The sequence below is a fragment of the Hemitrygon akajei genome, chromosome 14, assembly GCF_048418815.1.
Source record: "Hemitrygon akajei chromosome 14, sHemAka1.3, whole genome shotgun sequence".
Lineage (NCBI taxonomy): Eukaryota > Metazoa > Chordata > Chondrichthyes > Myliobatiformes > Dasyatidae > Hemitrygon > Hemitrygon akajei.
In genome coordinates, this window is record NC_133137.1 from 11,195,694 (window position 1) to 11,210,932 (window position 15,239).

The following is a 15,239-nucleotide window of genomic DNA, read 5'->3' on the forward strand; positions in this document are numbered from 1 at the left end:
TCTTACTGATTTGCTGGCATTATTAACATCATTGATTATTGATTGGATTAACCACTTTCTTACTAGTACACCATGCTGTCAACACTAGCACACAAACACCACTGCATGGGGCTCAAGGCTGAGAGATAGGCTGTTAAGAGTGGGAGAGCATTAGAATGGATGGAGATAATCAGAGCCAAGTGGGCATGGTGTCCGTGGACTGGTCTGTAATAGAATAGGCGCAGAGTTGCTTGGCGTGTTATCAGCTCAGGCATAAGGGGAAATCAGTCAGAGTGGGAGTTAGGTCGTCACAGAGTTGCCCTGCCCAAATTGCTCCTGCTCCAGACATACCTCATACGGTTGTGGTTGAGCGCCATCACTGACAGGGATGGTATACCGATAAGAAAGTGATTGACTCAATCAATACAAGCCGGTTAATTCAGCAATGTTAGTGATGGAGTCATAGAGGCATCCAGCATAGAGAAAAACATTTGACCCACTGTGATGACCATCAAGCTGACCATCAAGCACCTACTTGTATTAGTTCCATGGACTAGCACGTGGTCCATAACCTTCTGTGCATTGATAATTTAAGTGCTGCCTGTTCCAAAAGTCTCAGTTTCCAGTACTCCCTCAGGAGTCGAGAATCCTGATGCCATTAGGAGTTTCTTTTGTCCATTGGTGGGGAATCTGTGGAATTCAGTACCACGGAAGGCTGTGGAGGCCAAGTCATTGGGTATATTTAAAACAGAGTTTGATATGTTCTTGATTCGTATGGGCATCAAAGGTTACGGGGAGAATGGAGTTGAGAAGGATAATAAATCAGCCATGATGGAATGGTGGAGCAGACTCAATGGGCCAAACAGCCTAATTCTGCTCCTATGTCTTATGGTCTTTAGTTTTATGTCTGGAAATTAGATGAAGACACCATGAAGAGCACCCAAAGGAAGACGTACAACACACTGGAGGAACTCAGCAGGTCGGGCAGCATCCGTGGAAACGAGCAGTCAACGTTTTGGGCCAAGACCCTTCATCAGGACTGAAGAGGGAGGGGGCCCTATAAAGAAGGTGGGGGGAAGAACTACCTGGAAGGCAATGTGCTCCCAGGTTGCAGGTCCTTGTTAATATTGGCAAAGCTAACTTTCGCTCCCTAGTTCATGCCTGCTTTGTTGTGTTTGGCCTGCATCACTTGCAGGCTTTTAAAGAGTTTCATGCAGTGGTCATGGCCAAGAGGCTAAGGTGTTGGACTAGAAATCATTGGGGTTTCCTCACACAAGTTCAAATCCTGCCAACTACAGAAACAGCAGGTCTGTCAAGGGAAGTGGCAAGTGTGTAATTTTGAGGACTATTGATTGTTGATGGAAGAAAGAAAAATGGAGACATATCAGAGGTCGGTAAGTTGAAGGCCGAAGGCCTACTGTCAATCAGAAGTCCGGAGGTTGAAGCCCAGTGGCCGAAGGCTGGGGACTGGAGCATAGTGGCCATGATTTTTTGGAGCATATGTCCCCAGCATATCCTTAGGTACTGTATGTTCGCTGTTGATGGAAATGGCACATTTTACTTCATAAATGATGTACTGTACATGTGATAAATAAGTCTGAATCTGAACTTGAATCTGAGTGAGGGAGGGAAGAGTAAGATTGATATTGGAGTTGGTTAAAAGGTCGGCACAACATCATAGGTGAAAGGCCTGTACTGTTCTGGGTTCTATGTTCTAAGCGATGACTGAACATGGCTCGTGCACCATTTGAAATTGGTATGCATTCCTGATTATCTCTACACCTGCATTGCGTACACAGAGGGCCCAGAACAAACTTACAGCCATATTCTATCCATAACCTGAGGATTGAATTACGTTCAGTGATTGAGACTTTGGTAAAATTTAAGCTTTGTGGCACAGAGAGTTGTTGTGCTGTACAATAGAATATCTAGTTCGCAATGATTACAATATATATTTGCGGTGGGTAATACATATCTAGGGCATGAGTTTCCAGTTTTTACCACAAAGAAGTTTTAAAAAAATCATCAAAGTCTATGTGTGCATTAGGCTTTCTTTCTTTTCATGCCAGCAGTAAAGGTTGACAATACAGAATTTACATTTTCATTCATTTTGCTTCAAGAATATCGTTTGTGGCTTTCAAAGCTTCTGATAGAGTATGAACAATTTCATTTGCTTACGGTCAACAGTGAATAATGCAAAAGAAGTAAAACTGTGGGTAGAAACAGGGACAACAAGCCTGAAGAAGGGTCACCGCCTGAAACGTCAACTCTTCACCCATTTCCATAGATGCTGCCTAACTGGCTGAATTCCTCCAGCACTTTGTGTGCACCACAAGCAAAAGGAATGCACAATTACATGAAAGAGAATGAACATTTTCTCAAAGAAAACTAAGTTAAATTTTGAATGAGTTTGTAATTTTTACTGGACCTTTCGATTTTCTTGTGCTTTATGGAGACCGACAGTTGCTGTATCTTTTTTTTGAGTGTAGATTTTCAAACCATTCTGCATTTTTCTGAACACTTTCAGAACCCAGTAAAACTCCCACAAATGAACTAAACATAATATAAAAAAAAAATCAAGTCATTTGATCCAACATAATGTCAACCTTCATTCATAACAGTATCTTGCTACGAAAACAACAGGCAAAGAATAATTAGCATTGAATCTGTTCCACTCAATCTTGCGTCAAGTATGCAAAGTGAGTCTCAATACGGACAAGCTCCCTGCAAACCTGTAATTTTCCCATGTGGAAGAGCCAACAAAAAACCTTTAAGGATTTTAAAAACAGAATTCTGGAAGTGGCCAAAAAAACAGGTTCCAGGAAGTAACAATGACAATGAAGTACATACCCAATAACTCATCATACTTCTGTTTACACCACTCTGAGCCACTTCAGCAACTTATACAAACTCCTTTAATGTTTGCAGTGAGCTGCACTCGATGTCTGATCTGTCAACGGTTAGTGATTCGTGGTGAAAAGAGAAACCTCTTGACATCTAACCTAGATCCATGCTTCTGTGACTTAAAACATAAATATTGTATTCACACAGCACGTCATTTACATTAGATATCTGTAGCATGATGTCTGAATTTGATCAAATCAGAACTACACAAACCACAAAAACTGTAATAAAATGATTGAACTCAAAACCTCATCTTCAGCAAGTGACAATTTTGTAGGCTTTACTATTAGGTTTCCCTAATGAATATATGAAAATTTATGGTTGAAACATGACCATACAAAAAGCATCAAAGTTTATCCCACTGATACTTTACTACCACTCCAATATCATCAAGTTTCAGCTTTTATTTCCAAAATGATCACCACTTTTTATCCTCTCCATTTACCACTACAGTCACTCTGGCCTCTCCATCTTTACCCTCTGACACTATTCCAAAGAAGCTGAATTGTACCTTGATGAAAAGCATTTTACCTTCCAAACAGGCACATCACACCCTTCCAGACCTAACACTGAGGTTCAACAATTTCTGATGATGATCTTGCTGCCCCAGTTTACACGTCCCTTGGTTCCAAAGTTTGTTTGTAGACTTCAATCATCATATCCATCTTTACCATGCATCATCTTCAGTGAAATCATTTAACCTTTGCTCTTCCTGTTCGCAATCTATAAAATACTAGTCCTTTCCAAAAATGCCAATTCTTTTGGAAACTTGGGTGGTCCCAACAATTCCCACAGAGTACCGAGTATTTAAATAATTATTTCTGGGTACACTTTTGTTAATTTACTGACTGCAATGTTCTTCTTTCTCTTGCAACCACACAGTACATGTAAGTTCTAAGGTGACTGATGAGGCAAAGAGTTTTCCACAGATAACCCTCGAGGTGTCTGACAGGTGAGCTAGTAGGTACATTATGAGGAGGTGCACTCTTTCTGCCACGTTCTTGGGGATTTCTTTATCCTCCCAATGCACGGTCTTGATCCCAATGCTCCTTCACAACTTTGAGTACTCACGGGTCAGTGATTCCCAGTGCCACTGAGAACGTTGCTTTTACTCAAGGCTATAAAGCATGCACTTGAACCTTAACTCCAACCACCTACAATCTCTTCTGTCACAGATCACGCTCAATAATATTGAAGCTATATATGACACATTCTTTGAAAACACTGTCCCTCCCCACCACCTCATGTCACCCACCGATCCTGTTTAGTAACAATTATCTTAGATAGTAGTGAGGTAATGTCTGGTTTTGGTTTTGGACTGAAGTGAAGGAGGAAGGAGGACCAACTGCACTTCTCCAAAAGAGGAATTGCACATTCTAATCAGGGACTTTTGAAATGGTGACCAGTCAGGTAGCTGGGGTGGGGTGGGGTGGTGTGAGATCATGAGTGGTGATGGGGAGGGGGAAAAGAATCAGAACATATTTAAAATAAGGTCAGTTTTCAAGGGTATCAAAATGGTATCTTGAGGGTCATTGGCCCTCAAAAGTGCAGGTTAGAGGGCTATAGAGATTTGGACAAGAAAATATTTGAGGTCATTGGAGGTTGAGGGATCTGAGGGTTATGCCTCTAGGTACCTCTAGTCAGTGCATGAGGGGTCTTTGTGGTTTTCAGTCCTGGTAGAGGGAGGGCAGCATTTGGTCCCCGGAGATTAAAAGGTAAGTATATGACTTACCTTAGTGGCATCCCACTGTCAAGACTTCGCTGTTCCAGTCATCCCAACGATGATCACACTCAGGATAGTTTAGTTCAATTTCTCTGCACTTCTCCGAAAGGGGAACTGCATAGGTAATGGAAATAGAAACCATATCCATTGTACAAGCATAGCACATGTCAGGAAGTGCTGAATTGAATTTTGGGAGCAACACCAAATGTCTGGCAATATTCCCTTAATGTATTTCACTCACCGGTAAGTACAGTGTCCGTGATGTGGCTTGGCCATAAACAGCACTACTCAGTTTCATTTCCAGGCATTCATGTTTTATCTACTTACAATAATGTTTTATCAGCTTACGATTAAACTCATGCTATAAACAGGGCGTGTCTTAGCTTGAATTTTGAACTGAGTTCCGGAGCACCCTAAGTTGAGAAAATTGCTGAATCATCTGAATCAAAGTTAAGTATAATGCTGTTTTCTAAGGATATTATAAAATGAAGAAATATTCAAAAATTCACTCTGCATTTCCCACCCACTTTATAATATTCAATACTGATATATGTGTACGTCCCATATGTTGATCTTAATTTGATAAATTAACATGAATTTTAAAGACTGAAACAATGCCATCCATGTGTAAAAGTTAGCAATTTAAGATAGGTTAAGGGAGACATGCAAAAGAAATGCCAGAACAGTTTAGCAGATTTGAGGAAAGGGATTCTGCTCACTAATGCTGTGGCATGAAGTTCATTCCATCAAACTCAGCAGAAGAACACACAGAAACTTTATGATTTAAAAAAAAATTTCATCTTTAGACATTAAGTTACAAATTGATTGCAAATGTTCCTTGTCCTGCGAATCTACCTGCTGACATTTAGTAGCGTTTTAGCTAGTGGATTCTGTCATTTGGAAAGAAAAATCCCTGTACATATCAGATGATCAGGTCAGTGTTCGGTCAGTAAGGTTATCAGAATTGGGAGAAATACGCACTCATGTTATGAAGTGGACATATGTCTCTGATGGGCTTAAAAGGACTTGCTTATAAGTTTATTGAATTTGTTCTTTGGTCATTCCAGACTTAGGAGTGCTTTAGGTCACGGCAGAATAAATTCAAGTTCAGGTTTATTGTCATTCAACCATTTGCATGTATACTGCCAAATGAAACAACATTCCCCTAGAGTAGACGAAGGTGCTCGACACAATAGATATATCTCACAAAAAATTAACAAATAATAAAATATATAATAGTAATAGATTAATAGATTATTTATATAAATTAGTGTTAAGTCATCACATTTTTAGAATTAGTAACAAAGTTCTATTTCAAACTATAAAGTTTCTGTATAATGAAAATACAAGGAGTCACCAACACTTCTAAACCCCTTAATCTCGCCGCTGCTACCAACCCTTACTTACTAAATGTCTTTATAACTCTGGTCTTCATTATGCTGCATTTCAGTTTATTTACATAACCTGACAGTAAAGTTAGATTGTCGCAAGGAAGGTGTTTAAGAATACTATGAATAGTTTTACAGGAATAACACTTCTGTCCACGGCAGAAGAGTTATAATTATTTTCTGGAATTTAAATTAAAGTAGTTTTTTTTATACTTACATTTGGGATGACTATGCTTTCAATTTGATGGGATGAAATATAACTGTTATAAGTTTCACCAAGTTAGGTCCAACTCCGCCATGTATAGTTCCAAGCCCAGTTGTGAAAGGAAGAGGGTTGGGTGTGGGGATAGCAACCCCATCCCATAAAAAACAATACTGCAGGAACACCAGCAGAAGCTCCAAAGACCTCATCCTGGGAAGCTTCTTGAAAGAGCAAAAGACTGGGCTGGGGCAGACGACTCCGATGAGCTTCTCATGGCAGCATGTATGGCTGATTGGCTTAAGAAGAAGAAGAAGAAGTTAACTATCACCTGGTCAAATGGGGGTATATATTTAGGTTGAAGATGAGGAGAACTGCTTTTCCCAGATAACAGTAAGTCTGTGGAATTCCCTGCCCAGGGAAGCAGTGGAGCCTGCTTCATTAAACATATTTAAATCACAGTTAGATAGATTTTTGATAATAATGAAACTGAGGGTATTGGGGAAAAGGCAGGTAGGTGGATTTGAGCTCATGGCCAGATCAACCATGACTTTATTGAATGGTGGAGCGGGCCAGATGGCCCACTCCTGCTCCTATTTCTTATATTCAACAATATCCTCCAAACATTTGCATACACAGGAAGACTTGTCTGTTATCCATATCTGAAAACACTTGCATTTGAATCTGGTGTGTCATTGCAAATTGTTTTGAACAGCTATGTCTCACTGAAAACAACAAAATATAGATCATTGCATTGTAATTTAATTATAATACCACTGCACATTCAGTGGTTAAAGAAAGTATCTATAGCAAAATCAATCAGCAGAATTTTGAAAACTATCCCATTTAGCTTAATAGTAAGACTTATGTCCCTTTAATTATTAATCATTAAAAAAAGTAATTTTGACAATAGCAGTGGAAGATTATTCTTTTTGTAAGTTTTCCCTGGATGCTGAATCCCCTTACCTGAAAAATGATTATTAATTTCCAAATGTGATATTCTAATATATGAGCTAAAATGTGCGCTTCTACTTTGGTCATGATTCATATTGTAGAGTTTTAGGAATCTGTCTAAGCATTTTCAGTGATTGTTGAATAGATGAGTTGACTTGAAGTGTGTTTACTATGAATGTGATTTGTTGTGTGATTCAGTTTGGCTCCATTTGGCTTTGTTTCATGTTGTGTAAAACCATTGAGAAATAGAACCTCTATTATACAATTTAAAGGCATCAATAAAGCAGCATGCAAAGTATGCAAATATTTACAATTAATAAAACACATGACTGCTAGTACCAATAATTTGCAGTGAATGCATTATCGCTCTTTGAGCAGTAGTCCCTCCCAATTTTCATAATATGTATCACATTTATTTTCTTACATATAATATCTGCAAACTTTTGAAATGAATTTTGTCTCAATATCTCAATATTATAAAGCAGCATTCCATAGATCATACAGATTTTTCCTGATTAATTTTTTAAATAAAGATCACCCTATATTATTTATTGTACTGTAAAATACTAATGGACTCCTCAAATTATTAAACTACCATCATTTTTATCTATTGACAGTGATAAAGTACTAGATATCAATAATGCCAACATTTTCAAAATTAATCTAAAGAACTTTCTGGCAAGGGCATCAGTAGAAATGTAGAACAGAAATATTAATGCAGCAGTCTTAAGACCATGCAAGTGATATGTCTAAAGAAGACAATATTTTAAAATAAGTAATTTTAAAACATAAATTTTATTTTATACTGTAGTTGGGTATGTACTATACAAAAAAAGAGACTATTTGGCACTTATTGGTTAATTATTCGCCTATAGCTATATTTTATTTAGTGGAATTAAACAACAGCTATTACTATCATTGCATGATGGGTGATTAACCTCAGTTATTTCACATCTAATATAAAAATCTTTATTTTGCAGGGTAAAAACCTGCACAAGCCATAATGAAAAATGTAATTTGTATCCAAATAAAAAAAACTAAGATTGAAAATACACGGTTTCATTAAAATTAATTGATTAAAAAAAGCATTTCAACATGCATTGTTACACTCAGGAAAAATAAAATAAACCAAAAAAAATCTTGTTTTAATATAGTGCTTTTACTATCAGGTGGTCTGTCTTTAGATTAATTGGCAAATGGCAATAGCATCAGTAACAATTGAAGCAATATACTGTGACTGATTACTAGTTTTATTATAGCTGTTGTTGGAAATATTTCTGGATGAGCAATCACAAATCCATTTTGAGAGAGTGAGAATATGTTGTTACAGATGTTTCTATTTAGCCTTATCAATATGTGTCACTTAAGAAAATTTGGTTGCAGTGTCATGCCTCAGTTTTCAATAGCACCTGAAGAGAATAGCACAGCCTAAAAATTAACTTGATAATATTTCCCTGAAATAAATAGCTATAATTTGTCAGAGTCTTGTGTTTATAAACCAAATGAGATCCTTTAATCCAGTTAAGTTCATTGTAGCATTAAACATTCATTTTGAGATTCAAAGAAAAAAAATGAATTGCTTTTATAGATTTGGTTTCTAATATGTAAAATGTGATGAAATGATAGAAATACTTACAATGCCAAAATCAGGAATGCTTGTACGAGGGACATGTTAGGTTCAGCGCAGAAATGGGTAGATAATTTTCCATGAATTCACATAATTTGAATCTAAAATAATCTGAAATATCACACAGTGTTTATTTGGCTATGTTTAAGGCTTCGATGAGCCCACAACTATTCTTGTAAGCATTTTTTTGCCTGTGTTCATCATTATAAGATTGATATTTTTATTTATGCAGAGTGAATGGAAGGTGCAAAGACATGTTCCTAGACAGGTGCAATAACGTGATCATTAGCAAGGGCCAAACATCTGAGCTATATAATATTTACAAGCTGAAAAGTAATTCCAAAGACAGCAAAACAAGTAGTTACAGAAATTAGCACAATGGGAAAGTAAAAATTTTGTATAGTACAGGCCACTGATAATCAGGACCATGGGCTTATTTTTGTAGCCTTCCCATTTTTGTGCAAGATGTTCAAAGATTAAATGTAAGTATATTTTCAGATTAGTATATAGGCATCAATATATTATGATGTTAGCATCTATGCTAGCCCAGAATTTGGCGATAACCTAATCACAAAAAGCAAAGGTGAGCACCATAATTACATAAAGTATGTCCTTCTGAAATTAATTTCTGCTGTAAAGCTTAAAATTATCATCACTTATGGGAACTACTTCAATTTAAAAAATAAATTAAGAGACTTTTTTTCTTTTTAAAGTAACCTTTCATTTTTATAGATCTCCCTGCACCATACATTATTCCTGTGCTGAGAAATTTGGCAGTTCATCTTCTCCAAGCATCTGCCAGAGCCGCGGTGTAAATGTCTGCTAAAAAGTGCATGAAAGGAAGATGGAGAGATTTTCCCTTTGATATTATTCTCCTTGTTGAGGAAAACTGTCTAACCTTGATGCAGTTGGAAACAAAATAATTTGAAATAATTATTTACAGTTTCAAAATTTCCCTTCTAAAATGACAAATATTTTTGGCTTAGAATAAGCATTGCATGAAAGATTACCTAGGATACTTTTTAATTTATTTCACTAATTACTTATAGGAATTATTTGGTTCCAAAAATATAATAGACTGGATTTTCCCATATAGGTTGGGGAAGTTTAAACCTATTCCTTTCAGTTAATTCAATTTTCTTGTTTGGTTTAAATTGATTGGAATAAATGTTAAGGACAGTACTTAGCTTTTCCCTGGAGTCATCAAATAGCAGGGAGTGTCCTCATTAATATTTTGAATGGGAGAGATTCCCCACTGCAGAAGTGTCCCCGCTGACATTTTTTTGGCTGAGTAGCAGGTTATATAGTTGGCTGTTTATTTATTTAGTTCATTTCCACACTATCATCTGTAATCCCAGATATCATTATTTATGTTCAATTTCAACAAATTGGGCAACATCTTTATTAAGTGATTTATAGAATATAATTAAAGACATAAAATGTAAAATTCTGAAAAACGCTGGAGTGTCTCACAGCAATCATTTTGAATGGTTTAAAAAGTGAAATAGAGCAAGATAAATGTGGAGTTAAAAGGAAAGATGACCCTTGTTGACCTTCACATGGGGGACTTTCACCAATTTACTGTTTTAATGGATGGCAACCATAATAGTGCAAACAAATAACAGCACATTTAATATTATTTTGGACTGTAATTCAATTTTGAAGGTGGGCACTTTTTTAATGAATATATCAGATTATGACTATGAGTAGATTTAAATTAGTGGCACAATTACTTCTGCCTTTTTGGAAAAAAAAAGAAGAGGTGTAAAGCTGCTGAGATGATACAAAGTACAGCGCGTAGATCACCCAGTCTCTGGTGCGATTGGTTCGCGGCTTACGGCCGGACGATGCACGCCGACCAGCGCCACCAACAGGCCAGGGGCCGCCAGGGCAGGAGCGTCCCGGCGGCGGCTCGTGCCCGACGCGAGACCACGCCCCCTTCTCAGCCCCTCTCCGCCGTCGGTGCCGAGGGGGGGCGGGACCGTGCGTCGGGCACGTGACAGGCGGGCGGCCAATCGTTGGCGGGGAAACGGCGAGCGCCTCCTCGCTGTCGCCATTACGCTGTTTGTGTGTATGTGTGTGTGTGTATGTGTGTCTGACTGACTGAGAGTGTGAGTGAGAGAGTATGTGAGTGAGAGAGAGAGAGAGAGCAGCAGCCTGCAACGGCGGCAGTGGCACCCAGAGCGGCGGCCGGCACCGAATTCCCCCTCTCTCTCCTCTTTTTTTTAACAAACTTGGGTGGTGGACGCTGAAGACAACAACACTCTTGGGGGAAAATTATGATTAAACCTTTTGGGAGCCTGCTGAATTAAAGTGGACAGTCTCTGGGCGGACGTCACTCCTTACATCGCTGTGGAGAATTTTAGTGCTCATTTTTTAAATATTTATTGGTTATTATTTTTGTATGTGTGCGCGCGAGGAGGTGGTGGCGTTGGGGGTCTGATTTTTTTTATAACTTATCCACATTCCCCCCCTCCCCTTCCCCTCTCCTCCACCCTGGATCTGTCTACATATTTATTATTTTTTTGCAAACCAAGACGGAATCTTTAATTCGACCTCCGGAGAGAAAGTCATGCACGGAGCATGACTGCAGCAAACTGGGTGGCCAACGGTGCTAGCTTGGAGGACTGCCATTCGAATTTATTCTCTCTGGTGAGTGAGTGAGAGAGAGAAAGAGGGGCCTTAGGCTGTGTGGGAGCAGCCATTTTCTGCTAATGGTTTAGCATAACCGTTTACATGGCCTTATTTTCCTGTCTGGAGTTTATTCCCCAGCCCCCCTTCCTCCTCTATTTTTGATGCTTACGCCCCTCCTCCTCCTTCCACCCCTTCCCTCTCCCTCCTTCCTAAAATCAACCTCCACTACGTATTGCACATTATTAGTTTCCCTTAACAGAGCTGGAAGCTTTTAATCCACCATCTTGAAGTAGAAAAATGTCTGCATATTTGAAGCTGAATTAAAGCATGCTTTTTTTCTTAACAAAATAGGGCTGGTGGTGGAAGGGGCAGTTTAAATGCAATCTATTTGCCTCTATGCTGTTTGGCGTTTACAGGGCAATTATTCTCATATGTTTTTTAAAAAATCTTCTCTGCCCCCTCCCGTCTTTTACATTTTCCGGTGCATATATTTTCTTTTTAATACTCTCTGTAGTAATAAATCATATATCTTTTCTATAGTTTTAATGTGATACACTTTTTTGCACAAGTTAGTGTTCTTCAGTCTTCAATTCGATGTGTTCTTTAATCCAGAGTTATTCTAAATTATTTGATCACCTTAATGTTCAAGCCGTTTAAAATATTCACAATACCATCTACTTTACAGATAGTGTTTAACACTGGAACTCTTTTTAAATGTGTTCATGGTAATACATTTGCCAGTATTTTTTTCCTGCAGAGATTGTTTTTACTTTGTATTGCACTATACGATTAGTATCCGACATGTAAACTATCAATTCCTGATCAAAGTATATTAAGTAGATATCGTGAGTTGCTTGACAATGCCAATGTTTTTCCTGTTATTCATATGTTGTAATTGATTACGGTTAAAATCGTATTGGCATGCAGTCAGGATGATATTGTCACACTGAATATTGGTGCAAAGTTCAAAATATTATAACTGTTTTGAAAAAGCAGAATTAGTATTTTATTTTGAAAGATCATTTATGTATACGCTTCTTAAGACGTTTTTGAAATCTTAACCAACAGGCTGAATTAACTGGCATCAAATGGCGTAGGTACAGTTTCCAGGGTCTTGGGGGCTGTGGTCCCATCATCTCAGCACCGGCTCAGGATGATCCTATTTTGCAGACCTTTATTAGATGTCTACAGGCCAATCTACTGTGTGTATGGCGACGAGATGTGAGACCTGAAGCCAAGGAATTGTGGATTTACTGGTGGGGAGAGGAGCCTAATCTGGTTGATATAATTCATCATGAATTACGAGGTGAGTTGCATCATGTTGAATAAACAGTTGAGGTGAAGGAGAAATTTACATGTTTACTGTATTTCAAGCCTGCGCTGATATTTTGAAGGTGGATGTATGTTGAATCAATTCAAAGGATTTTTTCCTCCTTGCAAACCCATCTTGAATGCTTTGATGATTTCAGGCTTGTCCCAGACTATGGTTTATGACCATTAATTGCAGTGATGTCTTTATCAGTAATTTAAATAGAAAATTCTTTATGGAATTTCCACTTTGATTTTCCAGAACTGGTAGGGACTTTCAGTAAATCTTTTCAGCAACTGTTAATAGTGGTATCAGAAATTGGTTTTAACTGTTGTTCTTGCTTAAAAAAATAAATAATTGAAAATATCTGTAGAAATCTTTCCCACTCACCTGCGGAAGCTTATGTTGATTCTAGTGTGGTGAATATTTTGGGTGCTTTGTGTTCGGGTAGAGTTGCATTGTTTTAAGTGGCTGGTGTTTTACAGCCTTTGGCCTCTGGAAAGCTCCAGAGGGGCCTTCTGCAAGGTAATTTGACTCTGTCAGCAGGATAGTTGTATACTATTTACTGAGAGAATTCTTTGAATTCCTAACTATTCTCTTCCACATATCAGATTCTTTCACACTTAAAATACTTAATATTAATTGGTCATGTTTACTTTGTTACATATTCTTGTGTGGCATTTGCACACCAGATGTAATAGTATGCTTTGTGAAAAAGTAGTTTCGTATTTGCATAGAGAAATGCAAGCAAACTGAATAAGAACTGTGTCTGCACAGTAAAGATTTTATGGATAGTGAATTTAGTAGCCTGGGAACACATTTCAGCTGTCGGGGAGCCCCTTACTTGGAGATCAAACACTTAACAAGAAACTTGTGCAAGATGAGGTGGTCAGCAACAGCTGTGAATTTTTTTTGTGTGAGACAAGCTATGGTGTGGATTTAAGACCTGATTTGGACTGTTAATGAAAAACAGTGAAGTGATAACAAACCAAAATGTTTTGTTGAAAATCCATCAGTGTAATAATTTGGTAAGCTATTCAGTTTTCTATGGCACATGTTGCACAGCCAAATGCCTAAATTTAAGAACTGGTTAGGAAAAAAATATTCACCAAGAACCATAAAGGCAGGTCTGTAAATGAAGAACTGGTTAGGAAAAAAATATTCACCAAGAACCATAAAGGCAGGTCTGTAAATGAAGAATTTTGCATTATTTCATCTAGTTAATGAATTTTGGTGACTTGTTTGACTTTTGACTTCTATTACTTTGCCTTTCTGTCATTACCTTGCACTTTGTATAACATCTGCGAACATAGATAACTAAATGATTCTGTGGAAACTAGTTGCAAATGTATAGTTTAAAACAAGTTGGCTTAATTGCAAAAAGTAAATGGCAGCTTCCAGTTATAGCTCTCTGTGGTTAAATCTCTTTCTGGAACTTTCTTAGAAGAATTATAGATACTGTCCATCAAGTAGTTATAGTTGGCAGTGAATTGAAGCTAAGCTAACAATTGATACATTAACGTCCTTTGTATATCTTGGCTACTTAGTATCTATTGTGAAATTTCAGTAGGAAGGCTAATGAAAAGTTGAAACATTTTGAGACTTGTAGATCAGGCTCTGCAGTGGTAACATTTACAGTATTCTGCAATTGAAATTAGAGTAAAAACAAGATCTGTTCTGTCTACGCACGTTTTTTTGTCACTAAGATGACGCTGATGTAAGCATTTTGCAGTTGAGGATTTCTTTTGCTATCTTCTAATGTAGCTGAGCTAGGCTATATGAAACTGGATATTTTTGAAATAATAATACATATTGCATTTTAACACTAGTTTCTTCATTTGTGGTGATTTGTTGCTAGCACAGGTTAGGGGAAATTAATATTTTTAAGCTTTATTAATGAGAAAAGTTACATTTTAAAGTGAAAGCGTACATTTTCATTGCTCAACCTGTACTTTGTGCTTTATAACTATCTGAAAGATTAAATGTCGTTCATGTGTGTTGTACTTGATGAGGGAAACAGTCGGTACCATTTGTTGATCAAATTGAGTTATAATGTCTTGAAATTGGCTGGAAATACTTTTTGGCTACTTCAATTTAAACAATATTTTGGAAGTTATTATCTTAAGCTCTGAAATTTTATTTTGTTAGACTGTCTTGTATTTGTTGATAAGCTGATTTTCCTGCTTGTTTCTTGGTTAATTATTTGAAAGCAGTAAAAAGTCATTGCTGTTCTGAAAATTAAGAGTGGTTCACAAATTAAGTTGACAGTTTTTTGTGTTTTTGTAAACTTTCAAACAGTGATATTTTGTTTGTGAATTAATGATTTGTAGCACTGGTCAGCTGCTATGTGTCAGTTTCCCACGTTGGATAGAGATTTTAAACGGTGTAAAAATGTTTAATGTGCCTGAACTTGGAGACACTTTGTAGTTGCTTCGAGGAGCTGAATTTAAATGCATGGTAGTAATGAGATGCTATTGTAGCTGCTCATTGTGGGTGGAGTTTTAAGGATGCAGAACTGTAAG

General features: G+C 37.5%; 1 protein-coding gene across 2 annotated transcripts in view; it reads left to right on the forward strand.

Annotated features, from left to right (window-relative positions):
* Positions 1–10,849: 10,849 nt before the first annotated feature.
* Positions 10,850–15,239, forward strand: part of LOC140738295 (mediator of RNA polymerase II transcription subunit 13-like) — a 207,360-nt gene continuing 202,970 nt past the window's right edge. For both annotated transcript variants that reach the window (XM_073065473.1, XM_073065474.1), the window contains exons 1-2: positions 10,850–11,426; positions 12,477–12,714. In XM_073065473.1, coding sequence (XP_072921574.1) covers positions 11,358–11,426; positions 12,477–12,714 — 307 coding nt within the window. In that variant the 5' untranslated portion in view covers positions 10,850–11,357. The remainder of the gene's footprint in view (positions 11,427–12,476; positions 12,715–15,239) is intronic.